At 44.0% G+C, this 20836-nt stretch overlaps 1 protein-coding gene across 4 annotated transcripts in view; it reads right to left on the reverse strand.

Moving 5' to 3' along the window:
* The window catches only part of LOC109895151 (low-density lipoprotein receptor-related protein 1), a 185014-nt gene that overhangs the window by 98269 nt on the left and 65909 nt on the right, over positions 1-20836 (reverse strand). For all 4 annotated transcript variants that reach the window (XM_031823106.1, XM_031823091.1, XM_031823099.1 and 1 more), the window contains exons 3-6: positions 9583-9720; positions 753-872; positions 371-499; positions 1-183 (exon numbers count right to left, since the gene is read on the reverse strand). The exon at positions 1-183 is cut by the window's left edge and continues 78 nt beyond it. In XM_031823106.1, coding sequence (XP_031678966.1) covers positions 1-183; positions 371-499; positions 753-872; positions 9583-9720 — 570 coding nt within the window. The remainder of the gene's footprint in view (positions 184-370; positions 500-752; positions 873-9582; positions 9721-20836) is intronic.

The following is a 20836-nucleotide window of genomic DNA, read 5'->3' on the forward strand; positions in this document are numbered from 1 at the left end:
GGGTGGAGGCCGACGAATCGCCAACGTGGATCCAGCAGACCTGTTCCTGGGCGTAGAGGAAGTCCATGGCGGTGGTCTGCTTGGTGGTGGTGGACAGCAGGCTGATCGTGGTGCCGCTCAGAGACGTGGCCTGGATGTTCTGACTGTTGGCGATCAGCAGCACCGAGTTCCTTTCTACTGGTACTAGGAGAGGAGTGTGAGTGGTGTGTAAAGGTAGTCTATCAACAAAGTGGTCAACAGCTCATAAGAACTCCGCACAGTATATTTACACTAGATTGAAAGCCCCCTGGAAAGCATTGAGGGGACCGTTGAGAGAGGGAGAAAAAGAAGAGATGAGTGGTGGTAGCGGTGACAGGTGGTTAATACCTACCATTTTTGGCCTTGCAGGAGCGGTTGTCGGGCTGAGGCAGGTAGCCCTCCACACAGCTGCAGGTGTACGAGCCCTCTGTGTTGGTACAGGACTGGCTGCAGGTTCCGTACACACTGCACTCGTCAAAATCTGGCCACAACACACAGTAGATGTTACACATGGGAAAATCACTGGTTAGCTATAGTTAGTGCACAAAAATCCTCCATCTCTTTTTCATGGTCCTTTGACCAGGAATAATTGCCCACTAGACTGCCCACTACAATTGCACACTACAATTAGGTTAAACCTGGTATAGGCCAGGCCTACTGTTTATAAAGCCAATAGCAGGCTGTAGGTTGTCAGTGTCTAGAAGGCTAAAGGTTTTCTGGTTGGTGGAACTCACCTTTACATGTTTTGCCGTCCAGCCCTATTTCATATCCACTCTTACAGTAACACGCAGTGCCCGACGGAGTCACCGAACAGTTGTCCTGGCAACTCGACAGAGTGCAGTTGGCAGCGAATTCTGTAGAGAGACCGGGAGAGAGGGAGAAGAGATAGGAAAGGATACGTTAGAGTCACTTTGAGGAGCAATTGAGAGGCAATGTCTGTAGAAACAATGGATGGGCTGGAGGAGGGTAGATGAGAGTGGAGGAGCGGTGGAGAAGGGAGCAGGCAGAGGGTATTGGCATGACAGAGAAAAGGGGAATTCATAAATATTCTGTAATTAAAAGGATATTACTTTAAGCCTCCTGCTGTGTTCCGGTCGAATTGGAACAATTTACAAGTTGTCGCTCTGAAAAATGTAGTTCATTTAATCTGATTGTCATAAGGATCCATGACTTTGTCCACACAGGGGATCTGAACACACAAAATACATTTGGATGATTTTCATACAATTCTGGGTGGTTTATTTAACTTTTATACACCTGTGGTGTTCCCGGTCAAAAATGAGCAGACATTAGAAATGAATGGGTGAGACTACAATTAGTGAATAAAATTGAGTTCAGGCACATGCCCATTCATCAGAAGGACACACACCCCACCCCAACCTCACTCCACTTCTTGGCTTCCATGGAAACTCCCACGGGAACCTTCCCTGTGGGAGAATCTTTCCCTCACAGGAACCACGCCTGTTGGCATTCTCACTTACAATCGCAACATTGTTTCAATAATATATAGAACTTTTCTCGCAGCTCTGGTATATAAAGCTTTTTTAAGGCCTTGCTCACAATTCATTCTGTGGCAGCACAATGACCAAACGATATACTATATGTGAGGATGTTGATCATGACACTGGTGAGGAGGAGAGAGTCCTTGTTAAACTTTGACACAAAGTAGTCTGTGATAAATAGCACAATATGTTTAATCTGAGTATTTGTTAGTCAAAATAATCCATACAATTTTTTTTAACTCAAAAACGAGAAGTATGAGCTCCGGTCAATGAGGCCTACAGGCCATAAATAGCAAATAGAAGTTCAAAACTTGCAATGTTCACAAGAACTTAAGTAAATAAAAAGATCTAAGACAACATTAGGTGATAATATATGTATTATGGATTTATAAATGTCTGCTGCCTGTCACGTGTGCTCCCTCTCCAACCTCTAGGTGACCAGGCTGGTCGTTATGGCTCAGTGTGTCTGCTGCCTGTCACGTGTGCTCCCTCTCCAACCTCTAGGTGACCAGGCTGGTCGTTATGGCTCAGTGTGTCTGCTGCCTGTCACGTGTGCTCCCTCTCCAACCTCTAGGTGACCAGGCTGGTCGTTATGGCTCAGTGTGTCTGCTGCCTGTCACGTGTGCTCCCTCTCCAACCTCTAGGTGACCAGGCTGGTCGTTATGGCTCAGTGTGTCTGCTGCCTGTCACGTGTGCTCCCTCTCCAACCTCTAGGTGACCAGGCTGGTCGTTATGGCTCAGTGTGTCTGCTGCCTGTCACGTGTGCTCCCTCTCCAACCTCTAGGTGACCAGGCTGGTCGTTATGGCTCAGTGTGTCTGCTGCCTGTCACGTGTGCTCCCTCTCCAACCTCTAGGTGACCAGGCTGGTCGTTATGGCTCAGTGTGTCTGCTGCCTGTCACGTGTGCTCCCTCTCCAGCCTCTAGGTGACCAGGCTGGTCGTTATGGCTCAGTGGGTCTGCTGCCTGTCACGTGTGCTCCCCTCTCCAGCCTCTAGGTGACCAGGCTGGTCGTTATGGCTCAGTGTGTCTGCTGCCTGTCACGTGTGCTCCCTCTCCAGCCTCTAGGTGACCAGGCTGGTCGTTATGGCTCAGTGTGTCTGCTGCCTGTCACGTGTGCTCCCTCTCCAGCCTCTAGGTGACCAGGCTGGTCGTTATGGCTCAGTGTGTCTGCTGCCTGTCACGTGTGCTCCCTCTCCAGCCTCTAGGTGACCAGGCTGGTCGTTATGGCTCAGTGTGTCTGCTGCCTGTCACGTGTGCTCCCTCTCCAGCCTCTAGGTGACCAGGCTGGTCGTTATGGCGCAGACCTTTCACCATCGTTACTCGCACCCGCGCGTCAGACTCACCTGAACTCCATCACCTCCCTGAATATATGGAAGGTAATCAGGGAGGTGATTGAGTCCAGGTCAGTCTGATGATGCGCAGGTGCGCGTAACGATGGTGAAAAGGTTTTCCCCATAACGACCAGCCTGGTATAAATAACTCCTCTTGGTTCCTTCCCCAGGTGTTATTGTTTCTGTTCCAGTGTTTAGTCTGTGTGTTGTTCATGTTTCTTGTTTTGCATTTATTTATTAAAACACTCACTCCCTGAACTTGCTTCCCGACTCTCAGTGCACATCATTACACTGCCAAATAGCCTACTTGGTTTTCACAACCCTGGAAGACTGACTAGCTGGGGACAGCAGGTAGCCTAGCAGTTAGAGCATTGGGACAATAACCAAAAAGTTGCTTGTCGAAACCCGAGCTGGCAAGTTGGAAAATTCGCTCAGCACTTGAGCAAGGCAGATAGCCGCCAACAACTACTGCTCTGATGATGTCAATTGAGGCAGCCCCGCAACCTCTCTGCTTCGGTTAAAAATGGAAGATATATTTCGGTTGAATGCATTCAGTTGTGCAACTGCCTATTAATACTATGCATGCCAGTCTCTCCTGACTTATTGTTGGAGGTAAGACTGAATGCATCACTTCTTGTTTTTTTTATTTGGAAATTCCCTATTTTTTACATAGTCAACTTACATACAGCACTGACATCCCTTGTCCCTTTCCCTAACTCAGGCTTGTTGCCATGTAAACTCAGCAAAAAAAGAAACATCCCTTTTTCAGGACCCCGTCTTCCAAAGATAATTTGTATAATTTGTAAAAATCCAAATAACTTCACAGATCTTCCTTGTAAAGGGTTTAAAATCTGCTTCCCATGCTTGTTCAATGAACCAAACAATTAATGAACATGCACCAGTGGAACGGTCGTTAAGACACTAACAACTTACAGACGGTAGGCAATTAAAATTTAGGACACTAAAGAGGCCTTTCTACTGACTCTGAAAAACACCAAAAGAAAGATGCCCAGCATCCCTGCACATCTGTGTAAACATGCCTTAGGCATGCTGCAAGGAGGCATGAGGACTGCAGATGTGGCCAGGGCAATAAATTACAATGTCTGTACTGTGAGACGCATAAAACAGCACTACAGGGAAACAGGACAGACAGCTGATTGTCCTCGCAGTGGCAGACCACATGTAACACCTGCACAGGATTGGTACATCTGAAAATCACACCTGCGGTACAGGTACAGGATGGTAACAACTGCCTGAGTTACACCAGGAAAGCACAATCCCTCCATCAGTGCTCAGACTGTCCGCAATAGGCTGAGAGGGGCTGGACTGAGGGCTTGTAGGCCTGTTGTAAGGCAGGTCCTCACCAGACATTACCGGCAACAATGTCACCTATGGGCACAAACCCACTGTCACTGAACCAGACAGGACTGGCAAAAAGTGCTCTTCACTGACGAGTCGCAGTTTTGTCTCACCAGGGGTGATGGTCGGATTGGTGTTTATCGTCAAAGGAATGAGCGTTACACCGAGGCCTGTACTCTGGAGCAGGATCGATAGAGGTGGAGGGTCCGTCATGGTCTGGGGCGGTGTGTCACAGCATCATCTGACTGAGCTTGAACAGCAAGAAATTGCAAATCTGTGAGTCCATGAGGAGATGATGCGCTGCAGTACTTAATGCAGCTGGTGGCCACACCAGAGACTGACTCTTACTTTTGATTTTAACCCCCCCCCCCCCCCTTTGTTCAGGGACATATTATTCAATTTCTGTGGAACTTGTTCGGTTTGTTTCAGTTGTTGAATCTTATGTTCATACAAATATTTACACATATTAAGTTCGCTGAAAATAAACGCAGTTGACAGTGAGAGGACAGTTCTTTTTTGCCGAGTTTAGGTTGATCATCTTTACCTTAGATATGTCTGTCCATCATGGACAATAAATCACTCTAAAAACTGCAAAACAGTAATTTTATATATTGGAATCAGTAGCCAAGGCTCTAGCCATATAGGACATTGTCTGTCACACCAGACCCAGAGCTGGGGGATTGCCTCTGGGCATAGGGAAGCAGGAAAGCCTGGGGATCAAAAAATTGGCCCCTGGGCCTTGGAAAAAGTGCACCTCTCAGCTTCCTATGGGCAATCAATGCTCCCAAAACCCAGTGAACTGTACTCACACCCAAGAGAGGAGAAGTCAGTGCATGTAGGAGTGTATGTGTGCATGTTAAAGAGTGGGTGGTTTTAGTGAGTGGGAGAGTAGGTTGTGTGAGGTGTGTGTGTTGTGTGTGGGTGTTTAGTGGTTGGTAAAGGGATATACAGAGAGCTGGCCCTAGCTACGGGCATCCACACACCCCATCACACACACAATGGGGTTTTTGTGTGCCTGGCCAGGGAGAGAAATCCACAGGCAAACACTGCAGCCCGGCACTAATCAATCCCTCATAGGCAGGACAGGCCTGTGCCAAGGCGGACCTCAAACACACACACAACCACACACACATTGAATCATTCATCCATACACGCCTTAATATTGCTGTCACACGCTCACACAATGAAACAACTCTGTCATCTCACGGAGTCATGAGTTGTCACCACTACATCCTGTGAGAAAACCTGTGTATGCCGGGCCAGTGTTCTGAGTCAGAGCAGCAGAGACAAAGCAACAGCGGTCACATTAGACCTGTATAATATCTATCACTCACACCGTTTAAGGGCAACATCAGCCCATTCACACTGTCACTATACACCAGAGAGGGGAGAGGAGAGAGAAAGGAGGGGAAAGAGGGAAGAGGGAGAGAAAGAGAATGAGAGGTGAGTCTGCTCAAACAGACTCCATGAGGGTGGTATGAGGGTCCGACATCCACAGGTGGGGGTTGTGCTTACAGCCCAACACCGTGCAGGACGTTTGGCATTTGCCAGGGATCACCAAGATTGGCAAATTCGTCACTGGCGCCCTGTGCTCTTCACAGATGAAAGCAGGTTCACACTGAGCACGTGACAGACGTGACAGAGTCTGGAGACGCCGTGGAGAACGTTCTGCTGCCTGCAACATCCTCCAGCATGACCGGTTTGGTGGTGGGTCAGTCATGGTGTGGGGTGGCATTTCTTTGGGGGGGCCGCACAGCCCTCCATGTGTTCGGCAGAGGTAGCCGGACTGCCATTAGGTACCGAGATGAGATCCTCAGACCCCTTGTGAGACCATATGCTGGTGCAGTTGGCCCTTGGTTCCTCCTAATGCAAGACAATGCTAGACCTCATGTGGCTGGAGTGTATCAGCAGTTCCTGCAAGAGGAAGGCATTGATGCTATGGACTGGCCCGCCCGTTCCCCAGACCTGAATCCAATTGAGCACATCTGGGACATCATGTCTCGCTCCATCCAGCAACGCCACGTTGCACCACAGACTGTCCAGGAGTTGGCGGATGCTTTAGTCCAGATCTGGGAGGAGATCCCTCAGGAGACCATCCGCCACCTCATCAGGAGCATGCCCAGGCGTTGTAGGGAGGTCATACAGGCACGTGGAGGCCACACACACTACTGAGCCTCATTTTGACTTGTTTTAAGGACATTACATCAAAGTTGGATCAGCCTGTAGTCTGGTTTTCCACTTTAATTTTGAGTGTGACTCCAAATCCAGACCTCCATGGGTTGATAAATTTGATTTCCATTGATAATTTGTGTGATTTTGTTGTCAGCACATTCAACTATGTAAAGAAAAGTATTTAAATAAGAATATTTCATTCATTCAGATCTAGGATGTGTTATTTTAGTGTTCCCTTTTTTTTTTAGCAGTGTAGATAGAGGTAGAGGGAAAGGGAGAGAAGAGGGGAGAGAGGTAAATAGAGAGGTAGAGGGAAAGGGAGAGAAGAGGGGAGAGAGGTAAATAGAGAGGTAGAGGGAACTGAAGTTTCAAATTAAGAGTTTGTTCTTAAAGGTGGGGCACCTAAAGTAGCTGGCTTCCTTGTATGTTTTCCACAGTTCAGAACATTATCGTTGAGTAGCACAAAATATGAAACACAAGTCAGCACATTTGACCATTGCTGGTGGCAATCCATAGCTACATTGCTTTATCAAACTTCTGAAAGCTCTGTAGAAGCACTAGCAGGTGTAACTTACAAGATGCCCCATAAAATCACACCACCACCACCTCAATGTCACTGTGTTACAATGGGGGTACTGCGACGCAGACACACCAATGGGATATAAGCCCCACTGCAGGTCAAGGTACAACGAATGTATAAAACATTAAAGGACACCTGCTCTTTCCATGACATAGACTGACCAGGTGAATCCAGGTGAAAGCTATGATCCCTTATTGATGTCACTTGTTAAATCCACATTTAAAAAAAATCAGTGTAGATGATGGGGAGGAGACAGGTTAAAGAAGGATTTTCAAGCCTTGAGACATGATTGCGTATGTGTGTCATTCAGAGGGTGAATGGGCAAGACAAAAGATTTCGGTGCCTTTGAACAGGGGTTATGGTATTAGGTGTATCGGTTGTGTCAAGAACTGCAACGCTGCTGGGTTTTTCCACGCTCAACAGTTTCCTGTGTGTATCAAGAAAAGGTCCACCACCCAAAAGCCAACTTCACACAATTGTGGGAATCATTGGAGTCATCATTGGGGGGGGGGGGGGGGGGGTATTGATGTAAGCACTCTGATAACCATGAGGAACGTATGAAGGATGGTTAACCCTGCTAACCTGCCATTTGACTACCTGGGTAGATGAAAGCCGGCCTATGGAGATGCGCACACCCACACCACTCAAAGCCCTGCCAGCGTGAAGCGGCATGAAAATTTGATGTCCCGCCTCTCTCCGTGTTACTGCCATAAATATTTAATCCTTCTGAAGAGGTGGAAGGATGAAGGGATGGAAGGATGGGAATTGAGGTGACAGGTGTCTCATGGGATCCAAAGAAGTGGTTGTGGTGTTGACCACACTTAAAATCCTAGTGTTACACTAACACATGCAGTGTGTGTGTGTGTGTGTGTGTGTGTGTGTGTGTGTGTGTGAGAGAGAAAGAGAGGGAGTATGTGTTAGTGTGACTACAGTATGTATTGAAGTGAATGCGGGTGTGGACATTTTCCTGTGCACACAGTACAGAAGCACTGTATAACAGATACTCAGATATTCTAGTATTAGGTAGTGAACGGGGGGGGGGGGGGGGAGATTGGTAGTTACATATCACAATATTATTTCGGACGATAATATATTGATACTTAGACTCCATATGTCGATTTGTAAAAACTAAAAATAATGTTTGTTTTTGCTAGGTAGATTATTTTTCATCCTATAGCTTGTTCTTTTTAAATAGTGAGCCAACATGTTTTCAGCACTTTTCTATCCATGACTGATCAAAATGTATTTTCTCATGCTCTCTCTTGTCCATCTGCAGCAGACATGGTGAGCAATATGTTTGGAACATTAAATCGCAGTATGGAATCACATTACATAGAGAATGGTGAGAATCCCAATACATATGGTATCGGCAGCTAAGTACCATGATAATATTGTATCGTGAGGTCCCTGGTAATTCCCAGCCCTTAGTACTAGGGTACTATTTTTTACCCCCCTTTCCAATTTATGCCGTTGGCCAACCATGACCCATTCATGGATTGTACCAGCCATGGGTATTAGACAACCTTTAGTGCTTCAGCTAACACCAATCTATCCAGCCATCCTGTCCTCTAGCTCACCCATCCAATAAAGATCCACTGGCTTTTCACACGATCCCGTTTTTCTTTCTCTCCATTTAGTCAACCAAATCAGAATCAGCACGTGTTCAGTTAAGAACTTTCGTTTGCACAGTTATTTTGGAAAATAGGTAATCCAGGCTGGATAATCATGATTTGAGTGTGCTCCCAGTTGTTGTTTAGGAAAAGCCAGAGTCACAGTGTGACAGACACAAACACGTTTAGAAGTCTGATCCGATTTATACACTCACACCTAACACTGAAACCTGCTTACAGAGCTGTAGCTAAGGTATGGGCAGTATAGTCATGACAACAACATCTCCCATGAGAAACAACATAACAGTGTGATAATACGGATGGGCAGAAAGAGAGAGAAAGGGGTGGGGGGAGTTAATTAAAAGAGGGGGATGAAAGAGTGGTACCGAGATGAGAGGGGGAAAGGGAAAAGAGAACGATGGGGACAGCTTTCTATAGCCTTACATTAGACGAGGACAAAGACCTTGGCAAACAATTTGCTTAATAATTTAGCTTGAATTGTTTTGTTTTTTTACAATTTTTTGCTGTATAACTTGTCTGTCCACTCTGTCCTATACATGAAGCACATTCAGGTCAATACCAGGGCCAGAAATACTGTAGGTAGCCAGACTTGCAAAACCCCAAGGGAATTCAACAATGCTTGGTGGAAAAATCAAGTTTTTTATAATCCTACACATGTTTCTTACATGTAAATCTGCAGTAATCCGTAATCATAATGATAATCAAATTTTATAGACGGAGTAATGTCTGATGTGGGCAGCATGCATGTTCTGTGTACATTAATGTGGGGGGTAGGACGATAAGCCTTAGTGCATGGCCATGCTAGAATCAATCTGCCATGACCAGGCCACCTCCCCTTCATTGTTATGCTGCAAGATTCCCTGCCTGGACGGAGAATGTATGGGGGAGGGTTAGGCGACAAATACAATGCACTGTACTATCTGTACAGGCTACTTGAATAGGGGGAGAGGCAGGGAGGGAGGAAGTGAGGGTGGGTGTGTGTTCAGTACCTCTGCAGTGCGGCCCCTCGTCCCAGCCATCGGTACAGTCCGGAACTCCGTTGCATAGTTTGCTCATGTGGATACACAGCTCTATCCCTCCACACTGGTACTCGTTGGGTGGGCACCGCGACACACGGCTGTGTGGACCTGAAACACAGGCAGGGACAAAACATGATTTAGACCAGGGATCCCCAACTGGCGGTCCAATTTAAATTTGGCCTCCCAAGTTGAGAAAAATAATATATTTGTATTTTTTTTTAAATGTTATGTTGGACATAAAAGACCGTAAGAACACCAGCAAATCAGTTCCGTTATTTCAATTTTGGAAATCTTTTTGAAAATATTCCCACCCATAATAGAGAGATCATATAAAAATGTCAACAAGGTTTGAAATGATTATGCTTTAGTCAAATGTGTTCTGTTTGGGCTTCTTGCGATCAATTTTCAGTCTACAAATGATTTATAATTATATCTCAGCCCCCTGACCATCCACTCAAGAAGCCTGTGGCTGAATGCAGTTGATGATCCCTGATTTAGACCAACATTAACAAAAGGCCTGTACTGCACCTTTTCAATGAACCTCTATCCCTCCTCTCCTTTCCAATCTTTCCCTGTTGTAGTGTTCTACCACCACTCTTCCTTCAAACTCCATCACATCATCCTGATTCTATAAACAGATGTGCCCTGTGCAGCAGTTTTAGACAAAGGTTCAACCACAGAGAAACGTGTACAACTCTTGGGGAATAAACAGTGAACCGATGTCTAAGAGTCTGCTTTGTCAGGGCACAGCAGGGTGAAGTGCAAACACATCATTACCCTGGTTGAGATTGGCCAAATTACTACTTTACACACACACACACACACACACACACGAGGGGGAAAAAATAATACCAGCCTTCAGCTCTGGTCAGTGTGAAATTGGTGGCATGACAACGTACTGTATGCCGAGACAGGGAAGCAGAGGAGGGGTTAAACAAATGGGAAATGTGAAGTTTAGACTAGGTCAGAGTTTCTTGGTCCTGGGGACCCACATGGATGCACTATTTGTTCTGGCCCAGATGAAGATCATCTCACCAAGCCCTTGATTAACTGAATCAGGTGTGTTGTTAATGGGCAGGAACAAAACAGTGCAACACAATAATGCCCCAGGACCAGGATGAGGAAGCTGTAGTTCAGAAAGGCCTGTTCGAGGAAGCTATGCTCTCCGAGACACTTAATCTGTATTGCTTTATTTAATAGAAATCTGTTTAAAAAGGCTAATCGTCTTCTTACTAGAGTGCTTAGGGCCTCAGCGAAGACTCCTGCCCAGGGCTGCACAGCCACAGTGGACTAGACCAGAACAGGGCTTTGCCCACAAGTGGGACTCAGTGAATGACTCAGCAGATTATATTTGGAACTCCAGGCCAACCACGCCACCAGACTGACTGTTCCCCAGGACCAGCCAATCCTCCAGTCTGTCTGTCGCCCAAAACATCACGTTTCAAATCTCCCCAGTCCACATCCATTTGGAGTTATATTAGGTTAAAGACATTTCAATGTGAAATTGTTGCTGAACAGAGGGCTTACGACACTAACGCCTATTAGAAAATATAAACATACAGTTGAAGTCAGAAGTTTACATACACCTTACCTTAGCCAAATACATTTAAACTCAGTTTCACAATTCCAGACTTTTAATCCTAGTAAAAATTCCATGTCTTAAGTCAGTTAGAATAAAGTGGTGATCCTAAGAATGTGAAATAATAGTAGAGAGAACGATTTATTTCAGCTTTTATTTATTTCATCACATTCCCAGTGGGTCAGAAGCTTACATACACTCAATTAGTATTTGGTAGCATTGCCTTTAAATTGTTTAACTTGGGTCAAACGTTCCAGGTAGCCTTCCACAAGCTTCCCATAAGAGGTTGGGTGAATTTTGGCCCATTCCTCCTGACAGAGCTGGTGTAACTGACTGGTTTGCAGGCTTCCTAGCTCACACACGCTTTGTCAGTTCTGCCCACAAATGTTCTATATGATTGAGGTCATGGCTTTGTGATGGCCACTCCAATACCTTGACGTTGTTGTCCTTAAGCAATTTTGCCACAACTTTGGAAGTATGCTTGGGGTCATTGTCCATTTGGAAGACCCCTTCGCGACCAAGCTTTAACTTCCTCACTGATGTCTTGAGATGTTGCTTCAATATATCCACATAATTTTCCCTCTTCATGATGCCATCTATTTTGTGAAGCGCACCAGTCCCTCCTGCAAAAAAAGCACCCCCACATCATGATGCTGCCACCCACATGCTTCACGGGTGGGATGGTGTTCTTCGGCTTGCAAGTATCCCCCTTTTTCCTCCAAACATAACAAATGGTCATTATGGCCAAACAGTTCTATTTTTGATTCATCAGACCAGAGGGCATTTCTCCAAAAGGTACGATCTTTGTCCCCATGTGCAGTTGCAAACCGTAGTCTGGCTTTTTTATGGCGGTTTTGGAGCAGTGGCTTCTTCCTTGCTGAGTGGCCTTTCAGGTTATGTCGATATATATTACTTGTTTTACTGTGGATATAGATACTTTTGTACCCGTTTCCTCCAGTATCTTCGCACGGTCCTTTGCTGTTGTTCTCGGATTGATTTGCACTTTTCGCACCAAAGTAAATTAATCTCTAGGAGACAGAAAGCATCTCCTTCCTGAGCGGTATGACAGCACCATGGTGTTTATACTTGATGACTATTGTTTGTACAGATGAACGCAGTACCTTCAGGCATTTGGAAATTGCTGCCAAGGATGAACCAGACTTGTGGAGGTCTACAATTTTGTTTCTGAAGTCTTGGCCAATTTATTTTGATTTTCCAATGATGTCGAGCAAAGAGGCACTGAGTTTGAAGGTAGGCCTCGAAATACATCCACAGGTACATCTCCAATTGACTCAAATGTCAATTAGCCTAGCAGAAGCTTCTAAAGCCATGACATCATTTTCTGTTTAAAGGCACAGTCAACTTAGTGTATGTAAACTTCTGACACACTGGAATTGTAATACAGAGAATTCTAAGTGAACTAATCAGTCTGTAAACAATTGGAGAAATTACTTCTGTCGTGCACAAAGTAGATGTCCTAACCGACTTGCCTAAACTATAGTTTGTTAACAAGACATTTGTGGAGTGGTTGAAAAATGAGTTTTAATGACTCCAACCTAAGTGTATGTATACTTCCCACTTCAACTGTATATGTTACATTAAAGTAGGATGCAGTAAAATGTTTTCCTAGGATGTTTGTGATGCTAAAGCTGTAACTATGGCCATGTCTAGACTCGAAAGTTCATGCAGTTATTGTATTCTGATCATTGAATTCCGAAAACGTCCTGCGTCTACACCTACATTTAAATGTGTCTACCTTGTCCACATTGTGTTCAGATTCCCTTTTCCCGCACTGTTCAACTGCAGTATGCAATCTGCAAACAGTGGAACAGGCTAAATCTGATAATCACACAACTTGATGGCAGTAGTCAACTCCTGTAGCTAACTAGACAGCTAACCTCTGTAGCTAGCCAGCAAGCTAGCTAGCAAAGCTAAATAAGTTTGTTGGCTAGCATTTATGAAGCCATCAGACATTCCTCAGATGCCAGGAACGCATTTCCTCCAACGTTTGATGAAAAAAGTTGCCTCTCGCTCCTAAAAAAAACCCACACGTTTTCTGACTTGTGGGCGAAGTGCTGATGACGTTGCCCACTGGATGCGTTTTCGAAAGCCTGATTGCGCCCAGACTGAGGAGAAATGTGCACACAACCCCTTTCTGAAGTGGTTAGCCAGATCTGAACACAATCCAACCACGATAAGGCTTTTATAGATCTGTCTTTTCAATGTGACCTTCATATTGTGATAGCAGAAGTCACATGCAAGTGTCAAGTGTAGACACGGTCTATGTGCTGTATACTTCTTTGATGTTGTTGTGCAACACAGTTTACTGAAATGGTGTTGCTGTGCCTGTTATTTGTATGAAATCATTGTTTGTGCGAGCATAGCATCATGTTCGGAGAGTGCTTAGAAATCTGGGACAAAAACCTAAAAGGTCTGGGTGGTCGGCTGCATCTTGTATTTTTTAGTCACTCAGACAGATTGGATGGACGCATCTCTCCTGTTAGTCCCTCTCCACGTTTCAGTGCTTTACACAATATCATGAACATTGCCTGGGCTTACATGGGAGAGTTCAAGGAATAGGTAACAAAGATCAACTCATGGCCTCAAACAAAGCTTGCTAACCTTGAAGAACAGGGGATGAGTTTGTACTGATAATTATGGCTAATTGGTCCATATTTTCAAACTGCAAACTGAATACAAACATAACTCCTGCTAACTGCTAATTAGCTGAAAGATGAGCCTTCCCTGTAACTTAATGCCAGCCTTGGAGATCTGTAAGTGTTGCCCAAAAGTAGCATTCTATGATTAGTAACACTTCAAGGGGAAACATTTGTTTACAGACACGAGCAAAATGTTCCCCCTCGTTGAATGGTATTTTTCAGGATCTTTCAGATGTAAATGAGAGTCTGTGGGGTGCAAAGTCTGGAACTGAACGCTCCCTTCTCTTAGGGGTCCATCTCTCTCCACCCACACGAAAAACCAAACTGTTGGTCTTGGCAATCTCTCTCCCCCATCCCTCTCCCCCTCCCATATCGCTCCCTTTTCTAACATCTGCTGACCCATTTAAAAATAATATAAAACATGGGGCAGAATGTGGGGAGAAAGAAAGGTAAATGGAGAGTGAGAAGCAAATAGGTAGAAAGCAAAGAGAAAGTAAGAGAAAGAGAGTGGGAGAGAGCGAGAAAAAGGCTAAAGAGGGGAAAAAGGGATCACCTCATGCACAGTAAGCTGAGTGAGCCCCACAAGGCTCCATTCTAAAGTTAGCTGGCAGGGCTTTGGTGGAAAACGCACTGCTAATGTGAATCAGACAGCCTCTTTTATTTAACATTCCTCGGTTGGGAAGAACCAGGTTAGAGAAACCCAGGCAGACAGGAAAACCGGAGCTCATTCTCTCATCAGGACTCATCAGTTAAAAACAGTTCAACAGGTTTAGTGTTAAACACCAACTAGTTTCTCTTAATGTCTGTGACTATTACAAAATCACAGTTGACTTTCAAAAGACACTGGCCAAAGGGTATCTGTAGTTCAATAAGTCTTTGGCTCGGCCAGGGAGAAACATGGTGAATTAAAATTATCCTGGTGTCTCCATCAGCATGACTCTGTTGGGCTGTCTTTGTGATAATGCCATGAGGTTGGTGGTGGCGTGGTGACTATACTTTTCCTCTGGAGCCTGGTGGAGGACTAGGGGATCGACGACTAAAGAAATGCTATACACAGTGTTTCCTGACCCCTCCTGTCTCAGCCTCCAGTAGTTTGTGTCGGCTATGGAACCCTGACCTGTTCACCGGACATGCTACCTGTCCCAGACCTGCTATTTTCAACTCCCTAGAGACAGCAGGAGCGGTAGAGATACTCTTAACGATCGCCTATGAAAAGCCAACTGACATTTACTCCTGAGGTGCTGACTTGCTGCACCCTCGACAACTACTGTGATTATTATTATTTGACCATGCTGGTTATCTATGACCGTTTGAAAATCTCAGCCATGTTCTGTTATAATCTCCACCCAGCACAGCCAGAAGAGGTCTGGCCAGCCCTCATAGCCTGGTTCCTCTCTAGGTTTCTTCCTAGGTTCCTGCCTTTCTAGGGAGGTTTTCCTAGCCACTGTGCTTCTACACCTGCATTGCTTGCTGTTTGGGGTTTTAGGCTGGGTTTCTGTACATCACTTTGAGATATCAGCTGATGTACAAAGGGCTATATAAATACATTTGATTTGAGTTTCCCATGCACATTAGAGGGAGGCCTTTACCAGTGAAGGTCAAGATGGTACAAGAGACATCATAGAGTCAGCTACATCAAACACCTGGGGCCTCATTTATAAATATTACATATGTACAAAATATACCCCAAAACATGCATGCACCAGTTTTCACACAAAAGTTGGCATTTATAAAAACTGAGCTTGACGTGAGAATGTTTCTAGGATTGTTAATTTCAGCTCATGAAACATGGGACCAACACTTTACATGTTGCGTTTACATTTTGATTTAAGTGTATAATAACAAGTGGCAGTCAATTGCCATTAGTGAGAATAGTGAAAATCTATTTTATCTTTGAAATCTAAAATAATTAGAAATAGGAATCAATTTCCTATTTCATTTCCATAATCAGTGCAGAATAAAACTCCTCACATTTTCTGACTGATGGTTTCATAGGCTACTCCCAAAGGAGCCTATGCAACAAATTAATAGGATACCATTCGTCCAATCTCTCATTTAATTTGAATAGGCTACAACAGTAGAACAGCCAGTTCTCACCTGTTCCACTGACGTGTGAAGAGTTGTTGGGAAGCGTCGGGATTTTGGCCATGAGGCCCTTTATCTACTTCCCTAAAGTCGGATGAACTCGTGGATACCATTTTGTTTATGTCTCCGTGTTGAGTCTGAAGGAAGTTAGAGGTAGTTTCGCAAGCAGCACTTTTAGATTTTTCATACGTCTGCATATTTTACAAAAGTTACAGAAAGAGAGGGAAGTGAAAGATGAGGAAAGTAGTGAATCGGAAAAGGAGAAGTTGTTAGCATAAGAAGAGGATATTTACGGCTGTGAACGTCATGGAATTTTGATAGAATGAATAGAACGGGGATCCCATTCAAGTCCGTGATTACATAATGGGTGGAGTGGCGGCCATTGTGAGTGTTCCCAGAGCCATGTATTTGGAGAGTTGGGTCAATGCAGTTTCTGCATTTTCATGACACTTCAACATTTTAATGGTAGCTATGTTAGCTGTCCATTGACATTACATGGGGAATATTTAAACCATATAATATAGAGATCCTATTAATTTACTAAAGGGGCGGTCAAAAACCCTCAAAAAGTTACAGAATGGGGTAAAAATGGCAGTCATATTGGTCAGGGAGAAATTCAAACTAGTCTAATAGGAATGAAATGGCAGTAGAGGCATAATCCAGATTTTACTTACGCAGGAAACTAAAGTTAAGATGTGATATAATATCACAAATTGTGTAATGTAATTATTGTCAACCTAAAATTGTCACATAATTTAAAAAATAAAGTTTATAGGGGTGATATACGCATTGTCAGTATAAATAGCCCTATAAATAGTGCTTCATTCTATAGCTTGAGGACTCCTGATATCTGCAGGAGTGATAAGTATACATGGTTTGCCTTTATCTGTTGTGGTATAGTACTGTCTTTTTGCTAGCTAGGGCCTTTAAGTGCTGCCTGTCTTCCCAGTAGCCTACAGTAGCCTGCTGACTGCTCATAATTTGCAGATAGTTGTCACATCAACCAGGATCAAGGGGCAGTTTAATATGTGACTTGTTTTTGGTAATCAGTGGCTGTAATGGAGGGGGAGCAGTTTAATTGTTTTCTGAGTGTATATAACCAGCTTCCTAGGCTCCATCTCAGGAAGGAAAGGGAGGCAGGATCCACACCACTCTCTCACTTGAGTAACTTACAGATTACAATTTTGCTCTTTTGTAGCTTTGTCAACTGTGTGTATTTCTATACCTGTTCGCACCTCTCCCTGTAGGCTTTACAGATGCTCCCCATCCCTTGGCGGCAACCCTTCTAATTTAGTGTGTCGTGCAAGCACAACCCATGTGGAATTCTGGGTCTCTGGCAGTGTTTGGAACTGCTGATGTGCACTCAAGAATGCCAAGTTTCTCTCAGCCTATGCTGCCCTTCAGTCCCTTGACTGTTTGGCCCTGACAGAGACATGGATCACCCCAGAGAACACTGCTATTCCAGCTGCTCTTTCTTCATCTGACTATGTTCTCTCTCATAGTCCGAGAGCATCTGGTCGACGTGGTGGTGGCACAGGCCTACTCAGTTCTCCTAAGTGGTGATTTCTCTCTCCCTCTCTCACCTTTACATCTCTTCATTTGAATTCCATGCTTGTCCACTCAAACTTAACATTATTGTCCATCGCCCACCAGGTGCCCTTGGAGAGTTCCTCAATGAGCTTGACACCTTGATAAACTCATTTCCTGACGATGGCGCACCACTCTTCATACTTGGCAACTTCAACCTCCCGATGTCTGCCTTCGATTCATTTCTTTCCAACTCTTTCCCCTCCTTGCCCATTTTGAACCCCCCCCCCCCCTTCCCAGTCCCCTCCCACTCACAAGGCAGGCAATACACTTGACCTCGTCTTTACTAGCGGCTGCTGACCTACTAATCTCTAATACAGAAAATATCTTATTTTCATAAGTATTCAGACCCTTTGCTATGAGATTCCAAATTGAGCTCAGGTGCATCCTGTTTCCATTGATCATCCTTGAGATGTTTCTACAACTTGATTGGAGTCCACCAGTGTTAAATTAAATTGATTGGACATGATTTGGAAAGGCACAAACCTGTCTATATAAGGTCCCACAGTTGACAGTGCATGTCAGAGCAAAAACCAAGCCATGAGGTCAAAGGTATTGTCCATAGAGCTTTGAGAAAGGATTGTGTTGAGGCACAGATCTGGGGAAGGGTACCAAAATATTTATTCAGTATTGAAGGTCCCCAAGAACACAGTGGCCTCCATCATTATAAAATTAAAGAATTTTGTAACCAACAAGACTCTTCCTAGAGCTGGTCATCCAGCCCAAACTGAGCAATCGGGGAAGAAGGGCCTTGGTCAGGGAGGTGAACAAGAACCCGATGGTCACTCTGACAGAGCTCCTCTGTGGAGATGGGAGAACCTTCCAGAAGGACAACCATCTCTGCAGCACTCCACCAATCAGGCCTTTATGGTAATGTCCAGACAGAAGCCACTCCAATGCAGATGTCAGATTGACCATGCACCCAGGTACACAATACACTTCTCTCTCCAAAATACACTCTCCCGCAAATTTGTGCACATTCATTGTGTTAATTGTTTGCGTTTGATTGTTAGTGTATATCAATTCCCCATTACATATCACATTTACCGTTAATTCCTAATCTACAATGTTTGTTACTTTGGTTAAGGTAATTTTTCTTAATGCATTCAATGTTATTATTCCAGTCTTCCCATTCTCATCATCTGAGTGGACATATTGTTTGCAGAGTGCACAACCTATTCTACACGTGAGAAACAAGTGCTTTATTTCATTTAATTTACGAGTTGTCAATTTAGTTGTCGTCCTTTGTTTGGAGCACTCCTGTCAATGTTGAGTAAGGACACGCATGCATAGAAGTAGGCCTATAGGCTAACTGGCCTGCGCGCAAATGTAGGTATACTGTAAATTTGTGACCATTTTGGGAACTGATCGTATTTCTGATTGGTTTAACGTACTACCACCAATGACACGTGGAGTTTTTCAAAGTAATGTTTTCACCTCAAACAGCAAAACTAAGTCTGTTTTTACATCCTTTGAGAATTACAATAGTTCCTCAACATATTTGAAAAATCTTTCCGGCTCTCTCTTTCGATAACCACGCAGTGTGAAAGGGAAAAATGTAATGCTCTGATCCAGTGGAAACGTAATAAAATAGGCCCACCTGATTACTTCTTATCAGTGCTTGACTTGGACTGAAATAGGTTCCGGTACTGTTTATATTTAGGGGCAGGAGCTCCACAATACTTTTATTCTATAAGAGGAACGGGCGCTCAAGCAGTAGAAAATGTGAGGTGCTGGTACTCCAGTAAGCTCCTGCCCAAGTCAAGCACTGCTTCGTCTCCCTTGCATAAATAGCCTACAGCTGTGTCTGTCCCGAGCTCACTGGCAGGGGAAAGGCTGAGGGCCCAGAATATTTTATACAATGTTGCAAGTTCGCTAGAACAAGCTTTGGCCTGACCCAAGTTAATAGTTGATACAATGTTTAAAGTTTGTTGCAGACAGGCCATGTGTAGCCAATGTGATTTCTAGAATATTTAGTTTTATCAGGATATTTTCTAACTGCAGGCTGCAATGTTGTTTTTATTTGTTGGCTTTATGTAGGCTTATTTTTACATAGTTGGCATTAGAAGTTACTTTTTAGGTTTGTATAATTTTTCATTTAGATTTGGATAGAATTTTGATTAACCAGATGAATGATTGAGATCTGAAGACGTTATTATAAAACTAAATCAAACATGCATGAAAATGTGCATATGAAAACCATAACTCGTGCATATGAAAACCATAACTCGTGCATATGAAAACCATAACTCGTGCATATGAAAACCATAACTCGTGCATATGAAAACCATAACTCGTGCATATGAAAACCATAACTCGTGCATATGAAAACCATAACTCGTGCATATGAAAACCATAACTCGTGCATATGAAAACCATAACTCGTGCATATGAAAACCATAACTCGTGCATATGAAAACCATAACTCGTGCATATGAAAACCATAACTCGTGCATATGAAAACCATAACTCGTGCATATGAAAACCATAACTCGTGCATATGAAAACCATAACTCGTGCATATGAAAACCATAACTCGTGCATATGAAAACCATAACTCGTGCATATGAAAACCATAACGGAGCTTCATCTATTGAAATCAGATGGCTCATTCATCAAAGCGCACTGATATTGCAAATTATTTTAATGACTTTCATTGGCAAGCAAGCCAGCAACAAACACTGACACTACATATCCAAGTATATTGGACCAAATTATAAAAGACAAGAATTGTACTTTTAAATTCCGTAAAGTCAGTGTGGAAGAGGTGAAACAAGTATTGTCTATCAACAATGACAAGCCACCAGGGTCTGACAATCTAGACGGAAAACGACTGAGGATAATAGCAGGCGATATTGGCACTCCTATTTAACCCTACTGAGGAGCGTGTGCCCTCAGGCCTGGAGGGAAGCTCAAGTAATTCTGCTACCCAAGAATAGTAAAGTGCCCTTTACTGGCTCAAATAGCCGACCAATCAACCCGTTACCAACCCTTAGTAAACTTCTGGGAAAATTGTGTTTGACCAGATACAATGCTATTTTACAGTAAACAAATTGACAACATAATTTCAGCATGCTTATAGGAAAGGACACTCAACAAGCACAGCACTTACACAAATGACTGATGATTGGTTGATAGAAATTGATGATAAAATGATTGTGGGAGCTGTCGTTAGACTTCAGTGCAGCTTTTGACATTATTGATCATAGTCTGCTGCTGGAAAAAAGTATTTGTTATGGCTCTACACCACCTGCTATAAATGTGCATAGTTACTTGTCTAACAGAACACAGTGTTCTTTAATGGAAGCCTAGC

This window comes from Oncorhynchus kisutch, linkage group LG1 (genome assembly GCF_002021735.2).
Source record: "Oncorhynchus kisutch isolate 150728-3 linkage group LG1, Okis_V2, whole genome shotgun sequence".
In the NCBI taxonomy this organism is placed as follows: Eukaryota; Metazoa; Chordata; class Actinopteri; order Salmoniformes; family Salmonidae; genus Oncorhynchus; species Oncorhynchus kisutch.